The following is a 23,529-nucleotide window of genomic DNA, read 5'->3' on the forward strand; positions in this document are numbered from 1 at the left end:
GACACTTTTATCTTTTCTGTTTATTATTTAAACCAGACGTTAAAGGGAATTACAATTGCTACACCTCCCCTTGTGTAAACTTGTGATTTCACTGTCTCCGTTGGCAAAGATATTACACACAGCAACAGTTCAAAAAGATTCAATTTAGAAGGAAGTTATATGAAAACCTAAATTCATCTGTCCAAAAAAAAAAAAAGCGTTTGAAGAAAACTGATGTTTTAATGATGTCATATATACAGCTAAGTAGCGTATTCATATTAAATAGAAACCCATAATATACAGGCACATGGCAGCCAATAATAAGCCAAGACTAATGCTACATTAGTCCAAGTAGTATAAAATCTCCAGCATGCCCCAGATCTCCAGCGAGTACCGAGTGCAGCTTACAGTATAAAATAATTTGGCACCTCACAGAAAAGATCTGTACTTCAGAAAATGATGCCATCAACTGGGATCGCATTCAAAAAGCACCAACTGATTGGTCAATCCTGTGTGTGTTTCTAGTGCAACGGTTTGGGTTCACCCCCGACTCCTCCGGCGAGACGGTAAACCGCAAGGCTGACTTCATGTGCCAGCTCATCAGCGCTCTCCTAAAACACAGACGCAACACCTGCATGTATCACATAATAAGAGCAAACAGAAAAGTGTCCCAAAGAAAAGCACGACAAGAAGCTCTCACCTGCGTTTCTGCCTCGGCGTAAACTCTCACCACGTCCTCGGTGCCAGAGGGTCTCACGAAGGAGCGGGCCTGTCTGTAATTCTTCACTAAACTGTCGATGGCTTCCTGCAGTCCCGCTGGGCTCACTGCCCTTCTCTCTGCATCTGTCGTGTCGATCACCCTGCGGTCCGACACCTACAGGAAGCACAAACACAGCCATCTACAACTGCCTATGCACCTTACATTCATGTGGCAGTGGCACTGATGGAAGTACAGATAAAGCACAAAAAAGCAAAAGAGAGAAACTTGACAAACAAATCATCAAAATCACACTGAAGCACTGCTTATTGACTATAAAAGACTATAAAATCTGATATTTCAGGATGAACTACAAGAAGTATTGTACATTATAATACAGAGATGAATGAGCACCTTGACTTTGAGCTGCCTGTTCGGCAGGTCGCTGTAGATGGCGTCCCACTGCTGGATAGTCATACCCTTGATGGCCAATATGGCTTCAATCAGCAGCATGTCAGAAATGGCATCCCCTACAGTCTAAAGAACGGGAAGCAGCACATCAGAACTATGACTGGGAGCAATAACCATGCTGTTGCTCTTTCGCTTTAATGGCTCAGTGTGTGCCAGAGTGTGTGTGTCCACCTGGTTGATGACGTTAATAGTGTTCTGCAGCAGGACAGCTGCTCTCTTCCTCTTGTCGTCGGTGGTGGGGTTCTCCGCTAGCTGCTGGATCTTCTCTTCAGTCGCCTTACTGAACAGCACCTGAACACAACACACACAATTGTAGGACTTTTATTATTAACGCATTAATGACAGTGTTTCAGCTTTCCTGTTTAAATGTGTCTGATCTACTCACAGTCCCGTGACCATTGGCCTCGAAGTACACACCAATGTCAAACTCCTGCGCTGCGTGATGAAGGTGCTTCACTCCAGTTTTTGTACACCTCACTATTACCTAAATCACATGAAAACGTGTGGGCATAAATCTATTCATGTCAAATAAGGAATAAAAGAAGGGCACCACTGTGTTCTCACCTTCATGGTGTCTTCCAGATAGCGTGTTGAGCTTCCGTTAGCATACGCTGTTTGCACCACTGCTATCTTCAAGTCTAGACAGGCCTGCGTGAACAGAGACAAAAATGTCTCACTAAGAGTTTGCGATCATGTGACTGTTTCGTGTTTGTATCTGAGGGAACACTGACCTGTTGTAGCAGCTCTTTAAGGAAAGTGCTGATGAGAGTGCTGATTTTGTCTCCGTCCAGCAGGTGAAACTGCCCTTCAGAGTCGGTGTAGTAGTAAACTATTCGGTCCCCGTCGCCGTCAAAGGAGCAGCAACGCTCCCCTGGGCTAATCTTAACGCCTTCACAGAGAGAAGAGGAGACAGAGGAAGTGGTAAATGAAAAACAGCGTCCACCTCTGTAATGTTCAAGTTGTCTTGGTTTCTCTTGGTTTGTCGATTAAGATCTCCATCTTGTGGTCAAACATTGCATCTGTGATTCCATAAGACATCACAGAAACAACACATCATACTGAGTGCTTTGCTGTCACTCTCTTCATGATACTTAGCAAACCAATAGAAAGCACAGCAGCACCTGTCGGAGGATTCTGCTGCACTTTCACAAAATCGGCGCCGCACTGGTGGTTGAGCTTTCCTTTACTGCCGTCGTTAAACACCGATAAATGCAGCTCCTTCCTCAGTTGGCTCTCCAACTCACGCACCTTTAGAGCCCCAATACCATTAGCACCATCCACTGAGAGGTGCTTCTGGTCGTCTGTACAATTGGACGCCTGACAGAGAGAAAAAAGACGAAGGGAAGGAGACGGGAGTGATTCCTTGATGGATTGATATTTTGCAAAAACACAAACACGCCCGCACAAACACACCCAGGTGGACAAAGCTTGGATAAAGTCACAGGGCACACCCTGTTTGCTTACATTCTTTGTGAGCCGGATGAAAGCTTGGCTGAGTTTCTTATAATATCCTTCCACTGTGGGTTCTCCATATTTACCCTCTGTGTTCTGGCAGCAAACAATGTAGTGGAGCTGTGGGGTGGTCACCAAACCATAGTCTGATGAGCAACGTAAGAACAAGAAATATGGAAATGAACAAAACTCAGCAAGCAAACAAATTCATGTAATATGAGAGTATGAAAGTATAATTAACGCGACCTTTGCTGTGACCACCGAGTGCAGATACTCCATCCAACACTGCCTGTGAAAGCCTGGCACTGCTGCTTCTATGGATTGAGAACACGTGGTTTTTAGTGCTTTTCTGCACCGTCACCTGGAGGGCTGTGGGTGCATCTATGAAACCGAAGCAGGACATTACTTCACATCAAATACCTGGTGTCTTTTCCCACAAACACATTAGCCTCCTGGCTCATGTCTATGGCTTCTTTCTCTATGACGTCCTGAAGAGCAGCGAGCAGATCCTCCTGCTCAGCATTGGCCAGCTGAGTGGCGTAGCCCTCCCATGTCGGTGTCACCATCTCCCCCACGGGGTCAATCAGCTTCACCCCGTTGTCCTCCTGCACAATTACAGATACAAAGAGAGAGACAGGAAGAAGTTGAAGGCGAGGAATACAATTATGATGTATTTCTATGGTCGTTTAAACTGGCAGGATCACATTAAATAACAATATGAAAGGTTACGACTGGAAAGATTCACTGCAAATGCCAAAATAAAACCAATAATCTAACATATGCACACAGAAGACTAAACATCTAAGGCAAGATGCAAGGAGACATTCACTTCTCACCTCCGGGTTGTGCGATGCAGTGACCATGACTCCAATGGTCTTTTCAGTCTTTCTGGAGCGGAGAGTGGCCAGCAGGCCCATCCTGAACATGATGTGGTCCAGCTGTTTGGCGTTGGTCCTGAAACCTGCGGTGCCGTACTGCAAAACCAGCCCTGCAGGCTTGGAGTGCAGACTGGACTGCTTTGATACTTCCTGAAACTGCGCCATGACTGAAACACATTACACAGACATAACAAACAGACCAGTCAGAGGAGGACTTTTATTGAATTTAAAGTATATTAATATTACCAAGAAAATGTCAAAAGTACTTGTTATGCAGCAGAATGGCCCTTGTAACAGTTTCATTGCCGTATCAGAGGTTTATTATTTCATACTACTATCATTACTGCATAAATGTGCAAGAAGCATTTCAATGTTGGAGCTGGTTGAGGCTGAGCAAAGGTGACTTTCCCCTTTAAAGTTAGCGTGTTGCCAGTAAATTTCATCCAGTATTTTCCTTACACATGATATAGAGCATGCTATCCAAGGTCCAAGGTAAACTTTATTATCCCAGAGTGGGAAATTTAGGTTGTTGAGCCATAAAGACAGATATGAATACAAATACACACAGTGTGCAGTTTCCTCCTTCCATCCCCCTTATGCACACACTGACAGTAGGAGGGCATTTTTCAGGCACACCTGCTCTAACACACACACACACACACACACACACACACAATCATCACCGTAATCAACTATTGAATATATTGCACCAAACAAATACTGCACACATGCCTGACCAATACACCAAACACACTCTGGTTCTGTACTGTCCCTCTCACTGAACAGTCAAACTGCTGAAGGCAGAAGAGACTTGCTAAACGTGGCTGTCCTTTCTCGGCATCCGTCCTTGGCCCCGATAGAGCATGGGGGCTCATGTCATGACACTGTAATGTCAGCATGACAGGACAGTAAAAGCAGTAACCTCCATCATTTGTACAAAACTAACGTAACTCTCTCTCCATCGTGGGAAAACTCACGAACGTGCACCCACATCACAGGCTGTCACCGAGCTCGTCGGAGCGTGCACTGCTGCGTCCCGCAAACTCAAACTCAACACCAAGTTTTCAGAGGGCTTCCCAAAACGAAGCTCTAATTGTAAGCGCTTTAAAATTGTTTTTAAGTCACTTACTGTTTCGTTTTGCGGACGTTAAGAAGTGACGTGTCGGCAATGAAGCGCTTCCTGCTTCTCCCGTCCTTCCCCGCCTTCTCACTGATCACGTGGTTACAGTTCCGTGTACGTCACGTGACCGAGTGTTCTCCATGGATGAATAACAGTGATAGCAGGGACGCCCTGAACACCTCAACCAAGCAAAATTAAGACATGCAGTTAGACTTTTATTGGTTATATGCATGTTCTTACAAAAATAAAAGGCTTCCTGCTTTTAGAGGATCTCTGGCTAGACCCTTCATAGGCAAAAACGCCTTCAAGAAAACAAACAAAAAAAAAAAATGGGCCCATAAATCACAAATATGGACTCTGCAGCCTATACGGTTAAACCTGCTCGTTTGTTCTTGCCGTAACCGTATTGTGGGCCTATTAGGCTGCCTTACCGAATAAACTCAAACTTAAACCATGTCGTGGCATATTTGGGACTCCTGATCAACCAGAAAATGATTCACCTTCATCATCCGTCACACTGCTGTGCGTGCAAACCTGTGTGATGCATAGCCTACATGCAGCAGCACATAAACCTCAGTCACGCTCATACATACATTAACCCTTTGACGCATAGTGACACGAGTTTCTTCACAGTGACCCCATGTCGACTCCCCTTTAAGAGACGTGAGATGCGACGTGTGTCACCCAACCCCGTCCAAGCACCCGCTGGGGGAGGAGAGTCTAGATGGACATACAGATAGGCTAAATAAATAAACAAACGACAGGGGGAAGGAGAAAAGGAAATTACCTTCTGCCTTTTCCTCTTCCTGCGCTGCGCAGTGTTGGCGACACCACCGGGGAGCGGTGCGCATTTTCTGTCTGTCGGAGGGGAGGACCACTGCATCTGAAGCGGCATTTGTAAGCCGAAACGGACAGCTCCGAGAGGAAAGAAACACCGCAATCTGTCAACAGGGACACTGCGGCTTCTTTTCTTACTCTGAAAGCTTTTTTTTAATACACTGACGTGGGAGGAGAGACAGCCATACCCGATGCTCCCTCCGATATTTGACCAAGATATGGAGTGTTGATTTGTATCCAACATTTCTGGATAAACAGAGCGTTCACCGCATTTTTCATTGGCCTGTTTTTTCTAAAAAAAAAATAATAATAATTGCTGCGGGGTGAGAAAATAGCTTTCATTGCCAGTTGAGTGTTACATAACCGAGTGGCATTAGCTGTCCAAGGTGCTGAACTGAACGGTCGGAGGACTATAACGGGACGAGCCGAGGGGAATTGGCAACCTTGCGTAAGTCTCCTCATGTCATCGCGCATATTCTCAACGTGACCGCGCGATTTGATGCGAAAATAACATTTATCTACTGCTCTGAGCTCATTTTGTCTGCTTTTTTCCGCCCCCACAGAAGGTCACAGGCCTATCAGGCGGGGAAGAGGAAAGCGCCGCTCACTGAACCACCGGGAAGCCCCTGGGTTATATTCATACATTTTATCCATCGTCCCGGGTTGAAATACATTCCTGAGGTGGTCGATTCAACGGAGAGAAAATGTCGGGGCAAACGCTCACGGATCGCATCGCCGCTGCGCAATACCAGCTAACGGGATCGGATATGGCCCGTGCTGTCTGCAAAGCCACCACTCATGAAGTGATGGCGCCCAAGAAAAAGCACCTGGAGTGTAAGTGTAGTAATTCTTCCTCTTTCCCGCTGCATGGGCTGGCTTTGCAGGGCCTATAGGCTGACATATCAAACGCATCCACTCGGGACACACGCCGCCACAGCCATAGGAGCCATCACATCATTACGACCAGTCACTTCTTAATTCCCCTTGCTCATAAGGGTGTGGTGCCATAATGAATTGATGTGACCACGGCGATGACCCCTCTGGTGACCCTTTGTGTCAGCCTCCAGTGAGGATGATGGAAACCCAGAGAGTAGAAAGAGAGAGTAGAAAGGGAGAGGGAGGGAGAAAAGGTCATATTTTAAGGTAGACTGACAAGTCATCCTCAGAGCTGGACCATTTAATGTCCCTTCTCTGTGCTCTGCAATAGCCACGTTCCTTTCATGCAGTCTTTATTGTGGCAGAAGGCCTGCAAGTGAAGTTTATGTGTCATTTGTGCACGTACTGAATAAAAATGTCAATTACAAGCTTTAATCCTGTCTGAACAGCATGTAAAGAGACCTGTTTGAGTTCAGGCTTATTTGGGTTATTCTCTATGGGTGAGTGTAGAGCAGCATAAGGCCAAAGAGCCACAGCTGAATAAAATTATCCAACCTCACAGCTTTATTGACACATCCACAGATGACAGCAGGGGCCACCTTATGACAAATCATGATTAATCATTGTCATCAACCACAAATACTGAGTCAGACCAAACCAGTGGCGTGGCGCTGCATACAGATGGTGGGTGGTCTGATTGGCTCTGCATGTCTCTTCTTCTTATGTCTGTGTCTGTGTGTGGTCGCTGGGCAGGTCTGGTCCCTCTGTCTTGGGCTATAGGACCTTATATCTTGTGATCCTCTCCCCTGCTGAATAATTGAATAATCAGCCAATGACTGCCTTGCATTATTTACACAGCCAAAGGTGACAATGCTAGAATGCACCAGAGGCCGTCGGCGCCTCACTCTCTGCCGTGTCCATGTGTGTTTTTTTGTGCATCTTTTATTTTCAACTATACAGACTTGGTCCTGTGTAGCTGTTGATTGAACTGTCACTGGTGCAAGTCATGACCTCTTTCTCCAACTGCAGGAGTCCTCTTTCATTGAGACCACAAACCCTCCAAACACACTTTATAAGATGCTCCAGCACGACATATTGTCTACACATAGGAACATCTCTTCCATGAGGTTTCAAGTCTATGAGGTTTTGCTGTATCTCTTCCCTTTCTAGGGCAATTCAACTAGCTGCTGGTATGTAGGCCACTGTGCTTCTCTTTCATGTGTATCTTGGCTGGAGGAAATTCCTAACCTCAAAAAAAAACTGAAAAACATTTCCACCCAGACCCACAAGACTTTTATAGAAATGTACACACAGACTCATTTGATATACTTTAGGCTGGAAGCAAGAAGTCAAATACTGTATGCAGAGTAATCATTGAAAAGTACAAGTGGAGGCCTGCTAGCCATTAGCTATCTGTCAGCATGTCTGCAGCATTTGATGACAGATGGATATAAGCGATAGGTCGTGTTTATTCCTTTATCACGGTGACACTGTCTGTGACCCTTGGGGTGGATGTGAGTGTGTGTTCATGGTGGCGGTGGTGGTGGTGGTGCAGTGCAGTTGCCATGGCAACAGATTGAGAGTGTCGAAGATGGGACCATAAGGCCGGAGAGAGATTCTGAGAAGGAAGAGGACAAATGGCGAGTCTGTCCACTCTGGAGTGCAGGGACAATCGCAATGAGTGTATGTTGTGTATGCTGTAATGCTGTTTCAGCGCAGGTGACAGACTAGTTCTAAGAGGAGGCCATTGCTTCCTTGTGACTGTACATGGCAAAATATGAACGATGAGCAGCCTGACGTAGGAGCAGTTGTTGGTGTTAATACGGGTATGTCAGAGGTGTCATTTGACCTGTGATTCAACTGCAAATAAAAGCTGCAAAGGTAATATATGTGTGCAGGGCTTTCCTCTAAATGGAGGGCAAACATCTCATTTTCTGCGTGGGGAACGTAACCCAGGTGTCAGATGCGTGTTATTTCTCACTGCTGGCTGTAAAACGCTCTATTGAATTTCGTATTCCTAGTTTATTTAGTCGTGTATTGTATGTAGACACGGCACATGCAGTGAAAGGAACGCTGGAGGGCATGTGCTACAAATTTGGAGAGACCATGTGGTCCATGCAATGTCAGCGAGACACCAAAGGCAATAGGTTTACATTCATCTGAGGTCATGCTGAAAATACACTGGGTGTAGAACTAGCTATTTCAAAGAGTGGAACAAACGTACTGACCCAATAAAGACGCTGATGACCACATGTTCGTGAGCGTATAGTAGTTATCTCACATTTAGATTGCATGCGCCGCCTATTGTATGCTGTGTAAGTGTAGCTGGAGCTACGGTTAGCATGTGTGGATACTCATTTGTACAAAACAGATTTCGAACACTTACATAGGTGATCGAAATCTCAGTAATCTCTTATGGAGTGAGTGAATGAATGAATGAATGAATGAATGAATGAATGAATGAATGAATGAGGGAGTTTTTTGTGGACACAGCGACTAGAGTGTTGACTGGTTGTCCAGCCAAACTATAAAAAAACAATTATAGCAGACAGACTCAGACACAGACTTAGAAAAAGACAAGGTTAGACAGACACTGTCACAGACTAACATACCATCGCACAGTATGAGGCCTCACAGAACTCTCCTGTGGATTACCGTAAGAGTCTTTATTTAGCTCAGCCAATCCTCATTAGAGACACACACTAGTATGTCAGTGTGTGTTTGTTTCAGGCAATGACACTACAACAGAAAGCATGGATTATATGCTATGATACGGTCTACATGGCAACTCCATTAAACACCAGTAAACAGATATAATAACATATGTACGTAGTTGTTAGTGGGTAATATCAGGCTCTCAGTCTGAGAGTGGCTGTGGATAGCACAGTGTTCAGCATGCTAGTATGAATATTAACTTGTAGCTGTGCCAGTGACATGATAATGTTATATAATCACATTTCAGCCATTGTGGACCATCTCTCTCTCTCTGTGTCTGTCATTTGAAAAGGCTGCAGGGGAGTGTAGTCTTCAGCCATTTCACAGAGAATTGAGACTAAATGGGGAATAGATAAAAGAGGACGAGGAGTTGCAGAAAAAGACTAAATAAAAGCTAAACACAGGAGAAGCCACATTGAGACAAAATGACTGATGCCCCAGCAGCTTTCATTAAACATAAAGACTTCAGACATCATCAGAGCTGTCACAGTGCGGCTGTTCCCATCTGGTCAAGCTGCACAGATGGACTGGAGCATAATTAGTTACACAAAGATCAGAAGAAGACTGCTGATTACTCTATTACTTCAACACTTGAGTCAATTTAAATGAATTTGCCTTTTTTTTTATTTTGATAAAATAATAAGATGATGTTCTGTATTCCATTTTGTGCCTGGATCAATTAAATGAGCTTGAATCATTATACTGACTGACAGGAACAGCACTGCTCACAAAAAGCTGATAATAGAGACGTGTTGCTGATGGTGTGAAACAGGTGATGTCAAGACAGGTGTGCATGTGCTGCACGGGGGAGGGGCAGCGAGGCAGCCACCACACAAAGACCAGGACCAGTGATTAGTAATAATCTGTTTACAACCCCCTCTACCACCCTAACCCCCAGCCCCTCTGTGCAGCCTGCCACCCAGTTGTGACCTTGAACAGCCTCATTGGTCATTCATGTCCACATAAGAGCTTCTCGGCAGACTCTTTCTCCTCCTTCCTGCCCGTCTCTTGCTCATCACCTTGTTCTTTTTTTGGTCTGGTTGTCAGTTTGGTGTCTGCCTACTCAAGGCCAGGCCTGTTCAATGTAATGGCCTTCCTCTCCTTCCATTATCAGAGGTGTCTGCCAATATTTGCTGCATTCCTCTCCAGCACTCTGCGTGGATACGCTTAGTTCTGCCCTTGTTGCTCAGCTGTCAATGTCATGGGGACACACTCAAGAATACCTTTATAGAATATGCAGTGGTTTATATTTCAAGAACTTAGAGGAAATTGTTCTGCTCTTACTCCACCGCAGCTGTTCCCTGAACAAATGCAGTCTATGCCCTGTATCTGCAACCATTTATCATGTATGCCAGACATGTTTAAGGACCGTTGTTGCACTGCATGATTGGCAAAGGTTCCTCTCACTCTTTTTATATTTGCATGATTGTTTCTGTGGCCATCTGTCTGCCCAACTCTCGCTCTCTCTCTTTCTTTCTCTCTGGACAAATTAGCCCAACGTCTGATAAGAACCTCCGACATCAGACAAAGAATAAATAAATAAAATGTTAGATAGAGTGTGTTGATTATTAATTGAAAAAAAAAAAAAAAAAAAAAAAAAAGTGCTGCTGTGCCCCAGACAGACAAAACTGTGTATCTGCTGTAGTATAGAGCTGAAACTGTTAGTCAATTATACAACAGGGAATTCATTGACAGATATTTTGAGTGATTTTTCAGGCAAAAATCTCAAATATTCTCCACTTCCAGCTTCTTCATTGTGAGGATTTGCTGCTTCTTCCGCTGTTTTTTCTTTCTCTTCCCATGTTTATTTCTATGCACCACAACACCAAAGGAAATTCCTTGTATGTGAAAATCTGCATGACAATAAACCAGATTCTCATGCACATAGTAAATTGAATATCTTTAATAAAAAAGATTAATCCTTAGTTTCAGCCCTAATATAGTGTTTTATCTATAAAGAAGTATTTGTCTAGAATGAAGTAGACAAGTAAGTAGCAGTGGCTTGTTTGACCCATAGACTGAGATACACATATGTACTTATATTATTCCATCCATCCATTATCTATACCGCCTATCCCTTTCGGGGTTGCGGGGGGCTGGAGCCTATCCCAGCTACAATGGGCGAGAGGCGGGGTACACCCTGAACCGGTCGCCAGCCGATTGCAGGGCCACATGTACTGTAAGGACAAACAAACATTCACATTCACACCTACGGACAATTTAGAGTCATCAATTAACCTAATGAGCATGTTTTTGGTCTGTGGGAGGAAGCCGGAGTACCCGGAGAGAACCCACGCATGCACGGGAAGAACATGCAAACTTCACACAGAAAGTTGTCACACTTCACACTGACCCGGGGATCGAACCGGCAACCTTCTTGCTGTGGGGCACGCGCACTACCTGCTGCGCCACCATGCAGCCCTACTTGTATTATTATTAATGCCAAAGCAGTGTAACACACATGTCTTACTGCTCCTGCACGCCTTGTGCTGTTGCACCAATCTGGACACTTACTCTTGGAGACCTCTCTGTCTGTCTGAGTGTCTGAACTGGCACCCAGGGAGGAGAGCTGACAAAGCCTTTTTCTTTATTTTTGCACCGTCAGTGTGTGTGTGCGTGCGCCTGTATCATTTGGTATGTACATCAGGTCTTCCTCCTGACTTAATATTCTCATGGGTGTCTAGAGCAGCTCTGCAGCGAACACTCAGCCTGCTCGCTTCGTCAAAGTTTAATTAGAGCAGTTCAAATTATGTAGGCATTTGCCTAAGACTAAACTAACCGTGACGCTCCTCTTACACACCATCTTGTATGAAATTTCTCCTTCTAGAAAACTACCTCAGAGCATCGGATCTTCTAGTTTCACATGATGTTGTTGGAGCTTAGAGAGAATGATGAATGTGAATGATGTTTCTTTTTGGCTGTGTTGCAGACCTGGTGTCAGCCACCAACACCACCAACGTGAACATCCCTCAGATGGCTGACACACTGTTTGAGCGGGCCACCAACGCCAGCTGGGTGGTCGTCTTCAAGGCCCTCGTCACCACTCATCACATGTGTGTCCATGGCAACGAGGTCAGTGTTTTAGACGCACGCGGGCCGGTCACATCTGGCGCTGTTCAGTTCAAGCTTGAATTCACTGATATAAGATACATATGAGGCCTTGACTTGGTTTCTTTTTATATTATCTGTTGAGTGCTGTGAGGTTTGCGTAAGGCGAACGAACAGTTTCACAGATTAATAAAGGGTTTGACCACAAATCCTGGAAGGAATGAAATGAGTCCTGTGGGTTCAGTGTGTGAGCACTCATCCGTGGAATCAGCTCTTGTAAAAGCTGCACTGTTTTAGCAAAAGTTGCATGAAGTCTAATTACATGTGTTAAAATGTTTTTGTTGTAGTTTTCAGCTGTAAATGAATGTTTTTCTTCACTGCCCTTCATGGGCATAATTACTGTGGTTTCCCTCTCAGAGATTCATTCAGTACTTGGCTTCCAGGACCTCCCTGTTCAACCTCAGCAATTTTATCGACAAAACCGGCTCTCACGGTAAGAAAAATATCAGTGTCTGGCAATGCAAATAAGAACCAAGAAGACATAAACACAAAGAGAGCATTCTGGCAATTAAAAGGGACTGGACATGATCACACAATTGTACACAACTTCATGCACGTGCACGCATGCATGCAAACGTTTAATCAAGTAAAAATGATCGAAAGAAGCCAATTCGTTTGCAGATTATCACCAAAAATGAAAGGCAACAGCGATGAACCCTTCCTGCTTTCTGACACAAACGTTCTGTTTAGGCTACGACATGTCTACATTCATCAGACGATATGGACGATACCTGAACGAGAAAGCCTTCGCCTACCGCCAGATGGCTTTTGATTTCACCAGAGTCAAGAAGGGGTACGTCAAGCACGGTGGTCAGAGAGGTTGTGCTTGTAGGCCTGTAGGTCATCCCCGTGTAGCATCTAATGCTCTGTCATTTTCTTACAGTGCTGAAGGTGTGATGAGGACCATGACCACTGAGAAGCTGTTGAAAGGCATGCCTGTTCTGCAGACTCAGATCGACACACTGCTGGAGTTCGATGTGAGTCAGAGTTTGATTTGATTTCTGCACTTATCTTACAGAACCATGCGGCATCACACGACAGTTTGTCTCTCTCCTCTCAGGTTCATCCCAAGGAGCTGAACAATGGGATCATCAATGCTGCATTTTTGCTCCTCTTCAAGGACCTGGTCAAACTGTTCGCATCCTACAATGACGGAATCATCAACCTCTTAGGTCAGTAGCCCACAAGGACCTTTTGCTCCTTTTGCTGGATCATGATGAATCAGAACGTGCAAACCTCTTGTTTTCATAGAGAAATACTTCAAGATGAAGAAGAGTGACTGTAAGGAGGCCTTGGAGATCTACAAGAGGTTCCTGACCAGGGTGACGAAGATTGGGGAGTTCATGAAGCTGGCTGAGGTAAGGGACGACCAACAGTCCTTAACCTCCATAATGATGTCGCAGTTTGTGGTAATGCTGATTTTGAACTCTTCTCCCTTTAACAGACGGTTGGAGTTGACAAAAACGACATTCCTGACATCAACTACGTAAGTTAACACATACAGTGGCTCTCATATATTTTTTTAATTCTCCCCTGGAAGGATCGCGACCAAGAATGTAATGCACATGAAAACCACCCATCCCACCTCACACACACACACACACACACACACACACACACACACACACACACACACACACACACACACACACACACACACACACACACACACACACAGAAACACCCATGACTCACCCCCCAAACTTTCCCCGCCCAGTGTCTCCACCCGGGGGTAGTGGTGGATCTAGCAGACTCAGATGATGAAGACTGTCCTTTTCAACCTCTGGAGGACCCGGTAACCACAGTAACACAGGGTTCCCTGACTGAGTGCCTGTTTACAGGATGGAGTGTCGGCATGTTGATCCTATCTGAATTCCAGACACACAAATTGCACGTGCTTCTGTTTGTACATGCGTGAGGGCATTGTAGTGAGGTTTTCCAAAGTCACTCCCAATTTCTCCTGCTGTTTTTCTTGTATTTGAAGTGTAAGCATGGGTTTATTGCACCGCCTGTCATCGGTAATGCAGGAGACAATTGATTACTCCAGTTTTGATTTTTTTGTCAGGCTCCCAGCAGTATCCTGGAGAGTCTGGAAACACACATGAACGGTCTGGAGGATGCAAAGGGTGGAAAGAAGGGGTAAGAGATTCTTTAATTAAGTGCTTTAATTTCAGTTTGGGTGCTTTTTACTCTCAGTTTGAGGTCAGATTAGAACAATTGGGATCACACAAGAGCAACGGTAAAAGATGTGAACTCCCTCTTTGTTTTTCGTAAGTTGTAGCACTGAAAAATGTACGTAACCAATAGAAATGTTGGTAGAAAGAGGCCTAAACAAGTGCTTTATTTCTATAATTTCCTGTAACCCTTCCTCTCTTTTATCCCCCTTTATGTTCTTTTGGAATCACCAGTGAAGGGTGAGCATATACTGTGTGTTTTGTTTGGAGTTTACTAACTTCTTAGAAAACTGTGTAGATATCCCCCTGTCATTTCCCCCTCCAGGTAAACTTACACATTATTCACATGTGAATGACAATATGCAGGTGATCTCCATGTGAATAGAAACATAATGCACATTATGCACCAAAGCTTATGAGGTTTACCTGTGGAAATGTGTGTACTGCTGTGGTTTACATGTGTGAACGCTGAGAGAAACACATGTTGTGATCAACAGTAAGTCACCTCATGTGTATTATCACATCCTGACATGCAATGTGAATCAGTATATGAAGGGTTTCTTTTCTGAAGTTCAATTTGTTGTTAGCGCAAAATGAAAATGTTGATGAAAAGAGAGTATTTGAAACCGTTAGAGAGCTTCTTTTTTATTGCTTTGGAAATGAACTCTTCATATGATCACATACTATGCAATCTGTCTTGCATATTTGTTTGATTCCTCGAGTTTAGATCTTTAACAATAGACCCACTGAATCATTTTCAGCCTTTGTCCAGCAAATCTGTATATTTCATGCAAAAGCGCTAACAATTCCTCCTTCACCTTCACTCTTTCAGGTCTCCAACAAAGGTGAGAGGCACATTCAAAACAGTCAATATTTTTGTTGAGCTCTACCAATCTGATCCATCACTGAATAGGGGTTTCTCTGTCTGTCTTCCAGGGGTCTCCGACGAACAACGTGTCTCCGACATCGACCCCAGCCAAAACTTCAAACGCTGTTCCCGCACTGCAGCCTCCTCCAGGGGAGAGTGCTGCTGCCGCTGCTGCTGCTGAACCAGCTGAAGAGTAAGTGTCTGTTTCTGAAAACTCTCAGTGGCTTCAGTGGTTCTTCGCTACCTTTCCCTGATTCTGAAAATCCTTTTCTACCATCCATCATCTTTCAACAGATAATATGTAAAATTACAGCATGATGGTGATTTATTGGATGGGTTGGGTATTTGAGAAACCCTGAAGGTTTCTGGGTGTACTGGTCACATTTTTAGCAACGCTAGCATCATGGATCTGGTGGTGGTAATGTCGGTCTGTCGGGTGGTTGGTCAACTACTTTGGTCCAGACTGAAATATCACAACTATTGGATAGACTGTTGTGAAATATTACGCAAAGATTCTTGATTGTCAGATAATGAACCCTAAGCATTTAAGATATGTTAGCATTTAGCTCAAAGCATTGCTGTCCTGAGACTTTCTGCAACCAGGTGCTATAGGAACAACACATGTAAAAGAATGACCTTCTGCAAAGGATGGGGAATTGAATGTGTCTCTGTGTTTCTACCTCATCCTCCAGTTCCTTGTTGGACCTGGATCCACTGTCCTCCTCGGGTCCCTCAGGACCATCAGCTGCCCCCACGTCATGGGGAGGTAAGTTACCCTCCCTCCTGTCAAATCAGCTGCTTGTTAGTCACAGTGCAAATCCACTATCAAGCATTTACTATAATAAGAAATCTATTTTATTTTAGCAAACATCTACATAAAATGTTTTCCCTCTTCCCTTGTTTCCTGCATCCATAGACCTTCTTGGATCAGGTGGGTGCCACTCTACTCTTCACTTCACCTTCAGCTTCTAGTCTAGACCGCTGTAGTCTTAAACCTCCTCCAGGATACCTTAGTGCCACTGACTTTCTTTCTGAGCAAACTCTAATTAAGACGTATTAATCCAAACTGAACATAAATATGGACTGTAATGTACAAATGTCACATGGTTACCTCCCTGTTTGTCTCCTCAAGCTGTTCTCTTTAGTCTGAGTAGTCTCTTTGTTTCTCTCTGTCTTCTCTCTCCCTTCCCTCCACATACTCCATTGTCTGTTTTTGGTTTACAACGGGGGCTTTTTTGGTTGGTTGATTTTTATTTGCTGGTTATGACTGGATGTCGTTGGATAATTTCGCAACTTTAATTTGGTTAAAACTTGGATTTTGCTTTGGTCGGCCAATTCCAAAACTTCTTAATTGGGCTTGATTTGAATTGAACCTTTGTTTTGCCTTGCTTTTGTTCACTGTTCTAACGGTGACTCAACTGGTTATTTTGGTTGCTCTTTTGGGGTTTATTTTGGTACCTTTCTTTGGGGATTTCGAACACCCCGTCGGTACTCGCAGAAATGGGCGATTCCTTGCTATCTGAACCCACCCTCACGGCAGAGCCCGCCCCCTCCTCTGCAGCAGCAACGCCCACTCCTGCAGCGGCAGAACCTGGAGTCTCTCTAGCTCCTCCCACTAGCACAGCAGCCGCCACCTCCCCTGGCGCCGCCAATGTGGATCTGTTGGGAGGTCAGTGAGCTTCCAGAAAATTCTCTACGAAAGAATCACTCTGGGAAGCTCGACCCTAAAACCATCACACAATATGATAACACAAAGACGACCGCATGCTCGAACATGTACAGTATGTAGACAGAACTTTGCTGATTTATCACTGATATTGTCTGTATTCTGCCAACGAAGTTGCATCATCAAAAACAGTGAAGTCTTAATGATGCACTGAAGCACATGACATCATTTTCAGCTATCAAGATGGCTAGTATGCCTAAAAAAGCATTCAATATTACATATATAAATAATTCAAAAACAAATAATCATATGAATAAATTGTGTCTAGCCTATAAATGAACCACTAAACTGTTAAATAATCAAACCCTACCTTTCAGCCATTTACAGGCCTTCAGCCTCTGCTACTGCTGCCAGATTTAGCCAGTTAGCTCCTGTTAGCTAGAGCAACAACAATGCTGAAGTTATTCTGAATCAGCAAACTAGAGACTGCTGCTGTAAACAAACACAGACACAATAACTTGTATCTCCGAAGCTTGCTTGCTTAAAAGAGGAAGGTTGCATGTGATTGGCTAAAAAGGTGAGAGGGCAGTGACTGGTGATGACACCTCCGTCACGAAAAGTGACATTATGAAATACAAACAGACTTGAAAAAGGGCATCAAATGAATTTCATATAATAATGATGAAACAATATAATGAGTTGTGTTTCTTGTATTACACAAAACATTGGTTCATTTATTAGCTTTACAAAATGTATTTTTTATGATTATTGATTTATTTAACAATGACCACTTTGGGGCTCTATAAATAGATCCTTTAGGGTGATGATATACAGACATACAATCTCACACACACAATTCCTTTACAAATACTGCACATACTGACAGACATTTCTGCATTATGTAATTATGTACAGCCACACGCTCACCTTCGGCTTGCACATAAACATACTGCCACGCTCATTCTCCACATGCGTCTTGTTTGATAGGCAGACATGCTTTTCTTTGACTCAGTGAAAAGCAATTCTATCAAACCCTGTCACATGGCTACAGCTACAGATGGCAGCTGTAACACTTGTAGATTTCAGGCTTATATTCTGCTCTTTGTGCCGTAGATTAATCCTTGCTGTAGTGCCTCCTGTCTGTATTCCCATTTGTCCATTCACCTGTCAGTCTTTAATGTCTGATATCGATGCTGTAAGCTACAGCCTTTTACAGCTGATTATTAAGTGTTGATTATTTCCTATTTTCTACTTAAATGCTCCAAGCTTACCTTCATCTCCCTGAACTTCTCTTTTCCTCCTCATGTTTCCTGACCTCTCATTTTCTCTTTTCAACTTTATTTCCTGGTCCGTCTCTCGCTCTCTGGGCGTGGCTGTCCTCTGCTGGGGTTTGTGTGAACCTCAGATGCCTTTGCAACACCTGCTCCTGCCACTGAGGCCTCTGCAGCAGCAGCTGAGGGTGGGGCCGCCGCTACGTCCGCCCCAGCCGCCAACGCTGGAGCTGGTGGGTGACTGAAAGTCTGTCTGTGTGTGCGTCTGTTTGTGTGAGTGAGTTAGAGTACTGCACTGCAGTACAAAAACAATGCAGTTTTTTTGTTTCAGGATGCTGATTTTTTTCTGGAGGCCTGTTAGCTTTAGCCTCTCTTAGCATTTCACCATCTATGTTCCCATTAAGAATTCAAAACCCCTTTATAGACTAACAGTTGGATACATTAAAAACTCAGATGACAATGTTTTACCTACTTACAAAGCTAACGTCAGCCTAATTAGCTAGTTCACGACAGCAGTAATCTCTGTGCACACAATCGATAGTTGCTGGGTAGAAATAAGAAGCCTGTTTTCAAACACCTGTTGTTCTGAAAACTACCAAGAACTTCCCATGTCAACATTGTAAAACGCATATGTGCTTTGTGAAAGCCAAAAGCTTTTAGGTTACAACTCAGAGGTGCACTTTTTACAACCCTGTTTCTAAAAATGTTGGGATGTTGCATAAACCAAAATAAAAACACAATGATCTGCAAATCCTTTTCAACCTATGCTCAGTTTAGTATAGTGCAGTTTTTTTTTTTTTTTTGTCCAATTGCTCAACAGTCCGAGGTCTTCGTTGTTGTATTTTGCTCCTTACATTGCGTCTCACAATGGGATCTTGACAGGTCTGGACTCCAGGCAGACCCGTCTAGTGCCAGCACTCTTATGAGGCCACACTGCTATAACACATGCAGAATGTGGCTGGATATCATGTTGCTGGAATAAGCAGGGGCGCCCTTGAAGAAGATGTCATATGACTGGCAGCATATGTTGCTCCAAAACCTGTATGTACCTTTCAGCATTAACGGTGCCCTCACAGATGTGCAAGTTACCCGTGTCATGGGCACTAATACACCTCTGTCACAGATGCTGGCTTTTGAACTTTGCGCTGGTAACAATTTGGATGGTCCTTTTCCTCTTTAGCCTGAAGGACACAACATCCATGATTTCCAAAAACAATTACAATGTGGAGTCATCAGACCACACAGCAAATGTTCCCACTTTGTGTCAGTTCATCTCAGATGAGTTTGGCCCTAGAGAAGTTTCTGGGTGATGTTAATAAGTTGTTTTTGCTTTGCATGGCCGTGTCTTAACTTGCATTTGTAGATGCAATGACAAATTGTGCTTATCAACAACTGTTTTGCAAAGCGTTCGCAAGTCCATGTAGTGATATCCTTTATAAGATCACGTCAGTTTTTACTGCAGTGTTGCCTGAGTCACTGAAGACTGAATGTAGAGATTTCTCCGGATTCTCTGAATTTTTTGATTATATGATGCATTGTAGATGGCAAAATCCTTAAAGTCTGTGCAGTTGTGCTTTAAGAAACTTTGTTCTTAATCTGCTGGGTATTGCTTGTGAATGACTGACCCTTTCAAACATGCACCTTTTGCACTTTTACCTGCAGTTAGTAAGGCTTAAAGACAAGACATACTTGTTCCACCACTGGTTGAAGTGCCATGACCATGAATGCAACGTTTAATACCTCACAAACTTGTTTGTGTATGTGTGCATTTCTAGTTTGTTTCAAGTTTTAATCAGCGCTACATCTCAAGGCTTTGTGCAGGGACAGTAGGCTGACAGATTTGCTGTTCATTACTGCTGATGTCTGGTCTGTGCCGTTATTGTTACCATGGTGAGAGAAGACAATATTCTTATCCTTTGGCATCAGAAGCTTTGTGCGTTTTCTGTTATGGAGAAGGATGCCTGTGGCTGGTGTCTGGTTTTAGGGTGGTTTGCTCAATATTCGCTTCATTTGTTTGTCATTTTTTCCCCATCACAGATGCTATTTTTAGCTCTGTGTGTTTCGACTGACAGCAGGAGTGTGTTGGAGCTCTGCACTCGTTCCTCTCACGTTCTCTCTCCTCAACTTTCATGCTTATCGCAGTATTTTCACCATCATCACATCAAACCTATGCATCTGTTCTGTTTTGTATTAAAGTCATTGTCTAACATGTCCCTCCTTGCTCTGTTGAATGTCTTCCTCCTCACCCTCTCACCCCACTCCTCCCACCAAAGACCCATTTGTCCCCTCAGAAGGTAGCAGCAACCCACCGGCATCTTCAGGTCTAGACCTTTTCAACATGATCACACTGGAGAATAATAACCTGGGTAGTTCGCTGGATGCCTGTTTTAGCTCTGTGGTGCCCTCTCCCTCCCCCTCCCCATCACCGCTCTTCACCTCCGCTTCCAGCACCATCACCACCACTGCAACCATTTCAGCTCCCATAGCCCCCAGCGCCGCCAACCCTGCGACTGACCTTTTCAGCGGTAAACGTTAGAGATGTGTGTGGTCTGGTATTCATCTCTTGTGCTCTTATTCATATTGATAAGCATCCTTTTGATTTTCCTGTCTGATGCTGCTTGTCATCCTCTCCTCTCCTTCATTCTTCATCAGTCTTAAGTGCACATATTGACGTACCGAGGGCCCTTTTTAGCTGAACTTGGCTGCTGCGTGCAGGCATCCCCACCATTTTTAAGGCATTTGAGCATTTTCTTATTGCTGTCTCTGGATGTGCATGTGTTTGTAGATCTCTTTGATTCCATGCCAGACACAAGCCTCACCAAAGCAGACTCCGCTCCCAGTGCTGACTTGTTTACAGCAGGTACCCTACCGCACCTACTCTGCCTTCCCTCGTGCGCTCTCACTCTCATATCCTGTCCTGGTGTGCCTGTCTTTCAGCTTTGTCCTTGGCTTTGATCAGGGAAAGAAGTAAAAAGGAAATGAGATTGCTCTCTTATGGGTCAGCTAAAAGCTATTGAGCTGTCTGAAATGTTTACTAAATCTCTCTTAGCCCCTCTCCCTCTCCAGCATGTACTGTGTGCGCTGCAATTGCACTTGATAAACGTGCATTATGATGAGTCACAGTCAATAGTTGGTGTGCGTTTGTGTGTGAGTGCGTCTGGGCTCTAAACACCATCTCCACCTTGCCCTCTCCAGCGGACGTATTCATCTCCCCTGCCCCCATCCTCCCCTCCGCACCCCCACCCAAATTTGACACGGGGGCCATCACGAACCTGTTTGGTGGTGGGTAACTCACATGAATGCCTCACTCTGCCTCCCCTGTTCATGAATGCACCATGAGTGAGAATCATGAGAGAATCTAGGAAACATCAAGTTAAACAACTAATATTGTTTTTTTTACTAGCTGTTTTGTGTTGTCAGGACTAATCCATATCTTGCAACAGTAGGAAGTGGTTCTCTGTGGGTCGATCATGGGAATTTTACAAGCAGATACCTGAGATGAAACTTGGTCGTGTTGAAATAATTGATTTATTTATGACCTGTCAGCTATTAATTTTGTGGGTTTTTTTTTACTTTCCTCCTTTTTGCTGCCCTTAGTGTTCTTTTTCAAGTTGCTACAGTATCATTAGCACAACTAAGCTTGCTGATATGTATCCAGGAGGAAAGGACTATGAACATAGATATTTACAGTGTGTATTTGAGAATGCTAAGTGTGCATGTGTGACTGTGTTTTAAATTCTAAAAGCAATGTTTCCTGGTTTATTTGAATATACATGTTGTTGCGCATTCATACTTTCAGCCTTCCTGTCTAACTCTAAGCATTTTGTCTGGCATTACCAGCGTGAAGCCGAAGGCTGACTGTTACCCCTTCTTTGCCCTTATGCTGCGATGGGAATGGCTCAACCTATATATATTTTTTGGGGTTGACCTGCCAGAGTCCACAGGAGGAGACGCCACAGCTGCTGCTGCTGCCGCTCCTGCTGCTGCTGCTGCCCCGGGTGCTGAGCTCATGTCAGGTAAAACTCCTAAAGTGTGAAACGTCACTCTGCATGCGCAGTGGAGGAAATACCAACGTTTCGCAGACATTTCACAGAAATATTTCCATTTCAGTGAAACATACTGTGCTGCAGCCATGGGCGGATTACTTAAAGGGCTTACCAGGCACAGGAGCCCAAGAGGTCTGAGGACCCCTGGGCCAGAGCCTCTGTGTCAGGCCACTGTTAAAAGTTAAAAGCTCGGTTAAAAGTAGAGATCCAGATAGGAGTCTGTTATTATTGAATGGCGGTAAACCAAATCCAGTGTATATATTTTTTTCTTTATGTAAAATTAGAGCTGCACAGTGGACAGAGGCTGCAGTAATAGCTCATTAAAATACAGTCACATTTGAAAATTTAAATATAAATGATGCTTTTATATATTTTCTAACATTGTTTGTTATGCTTTTGTGTCTCTCTCAGTCTGCGTGTCTTGCTCCTATATAGATAAGTTGGGAGTGCAGGGGCTTTTAAATGTCTGAGCTCAGGGGCCTTTTGCCTCATAATCCGTCCATGACTGTTGTTAATTCATTAGTAACTGCATGATGTCTTGCTATTGTCCTTATAATATCCTGTGCTTCAGAGCCACCTTATTGACATCTTATTTCCAGTTGTTTACAACAGTGTTTGCCTGCCAAAGAGAGATGAACTGATCAGTCACTGTTTCTGTTAACTGTGCTAATGGTTAATGAAATCGTGCTGTGTGATTATGCAGTTATAAACTCAGGTGTGATTCTCTGACTAGCTCCATATATGGTCATGTTAACGTCATCATTGCATCGCCTCATTTGCATACTTTGGTCATTAGTCTTTGGGGAATTCCTCCAATCTTCCCCAGACTGTACAACGGTTACCGTGGCAACACGGGTCCTGCTCACCTGGTTCCTAGTCATCTCATGTCCTGTGCCATTGGTCTTCATGTTATATAAGTGATGGTCTGCAATACTACTGCTTTAAGGCTTAACTCTTTCTTTCCCCTCTCTTCTTCATTCATACAATAAACTCTAATGGTTTCACTGGCACCCGCTCCTTTAAAACCTCATTGCATTTTCTCTCTCTCTCTCTGGCCTCTGCTTTTTTGCTTCCCTCCCTTTCTCTTTTCCTCACTCACTCTCTCCATCTGGCTCTTGGGCTGGCTCATTGCTTGCTTCCCGCCTTTTGATTGGGTGAGTTTCCGTGCTCTTTAACACGCTAATTTCCCACAGTGCACTGCTGCATTGCAGTGGTGCAAGGCAAGCTCAGCTGCACTGTCCCTTCCACCACCAGATGCTTGATGGTTATTAAGAGTGTATGAAGTAGCAGTATTGTTCAGTGCTTCTTTAGCGATTAACCCTGCTTCACTCAAGCTGCAGTGCTTTTGCCTTCATCATAATTTCCCTGCAG

General features: G+C 44.1%; 2 protein-coding genes across 9 annotated transcripts in view; one reads left to right on the plus strand and one right to left on the minus strand.

The window, feature by feature from the left end:
- On the minus strand, window positions 1-6,259 carry pgm3 (phosphoglucomutase 3). 2 transcript variants are annotated; one of them, XM_070987945.1, is made up of 14 exons: window positions 5,385-5,540; window positions 4,607-4,776; window positions 3,436-3,644; window positions 3,020-3,204; window positions 2,846-2,913; window positions 2,612-2,745; window positions 2,269-2,464; window positions 1,879-2,036; window positions 1,712-1,795; window positions 1,533-1,631; window positions 1,319-1,438; window positions 1,091-1,213; window positions 680-853; window positions 1-590 (listed from the first exon to the last, which is right to left on the minus strand). In XM_070987945.1, exons 3-14 carry the CDS (start codon window positions 3,640-3,642, stop codon window positions 501-503), a joined length of 1,638 nt encoding a protein of 545 aa, XP_070844046.1. In that variant the 5' UTR covers window positions 3,643-3,644; window positions 4,607-4,776; window positions 5,385-5,540; the 3' UTR covers window positions 1-500. The 2 variants fall into 2 exon arrangements, with proteins under 2 accessions (XP_070844046.1, XP_070844045.1); XM_070987944.1 differs by lacking the exon at window positions 4,607-4,776 and having other exon boundaries at window positions 5,385-6,259.
- The window catches only part of LOC139348017 (clathrin coat assembly protein AP180), a 22,808-nt gene continuing 5,412 nt past the window's right edge, over window positions 6,134-23,529 (plus strand). For 5 of the 7 annotated variants that reach the window (XR_011603363.1, XM_070987946.1, XM_070987949.1 and 2 more), the window contains exons 1-14: window positions 6,134-6,268; window positions 11,955-12,097; window positions 12,491-12,566; window positions 12,824-12,926; window positions 13,017-13,110; window positions 13,194-13,305; window positions 13,385-13,491; window positions 13,578-13,619; window positions 14,199-14,272; window positions 15,140-15,152; window positions 15,244-15,368; window positions 15,868-15,951; window positions 18,242-18,345; window positions 22,048-22,128. Coding sequence is in view for 6 of the 7 variants with exons in the window: in XM_070987946.1 (XP_070844047.1) it covers window positions 6,139-6,268; window positions 11,955-12,097; window positions 12,491-12,566; window positions 12,824-12,926; window positions 13,017-13,110; window positions 13,194-13,305; window positions 13,385-13,491; window positions 13,578-13,619; window positions 14,199-14,272; window positions 15,140-15,152; window positions 15,244-15,368; window positions 15,868-15,951; window positions 18,242-18,345; window positions 22,048-22,128 (1,288 nt within the window). In the remaining variant the exon portion in view is untranslated. Of the gene's footprint in view, window positions 6,269-11,954; window positions 12,098-12,490; window positions 12,567-12,823; window positions 12,927-13,016; window positions 13,111-13,193; window positions 13,306-13,384; window positions 13,492-13,577; window positions 13,620-14,198; window positions 14,273-14,541; window positions 14,570-15,139; window positions 15,153-15,243; window positions 15,369-15,867; window positions 15,952-16,091; window positions 16,107-16,673; window positions 16,845-18,241; window positions 18,346-22,047; window positions 22,129-23,529 lie in introns of those variants that run through there. The other 2 variants (XM_070987952.1, XM_070987951.1) reach the window with 2 other exon arrangements.

This window comes from Chaetodon trifascialis, chromosome 19 (genome assembly GCF_039877785.1).
Source record: "Chaetodon trifascialis isolate fChaTrf1 chromosome 19, fChaTrf1.hap1, whole genome shotgun sequence".
Taxonomy (NCBI): Eukaryota; Metazoa; Chordata; class Actinopteri; order Chaetodontiformes; family Chaetodontidae; genus Chaetodon; species Chaetodon trifascialis.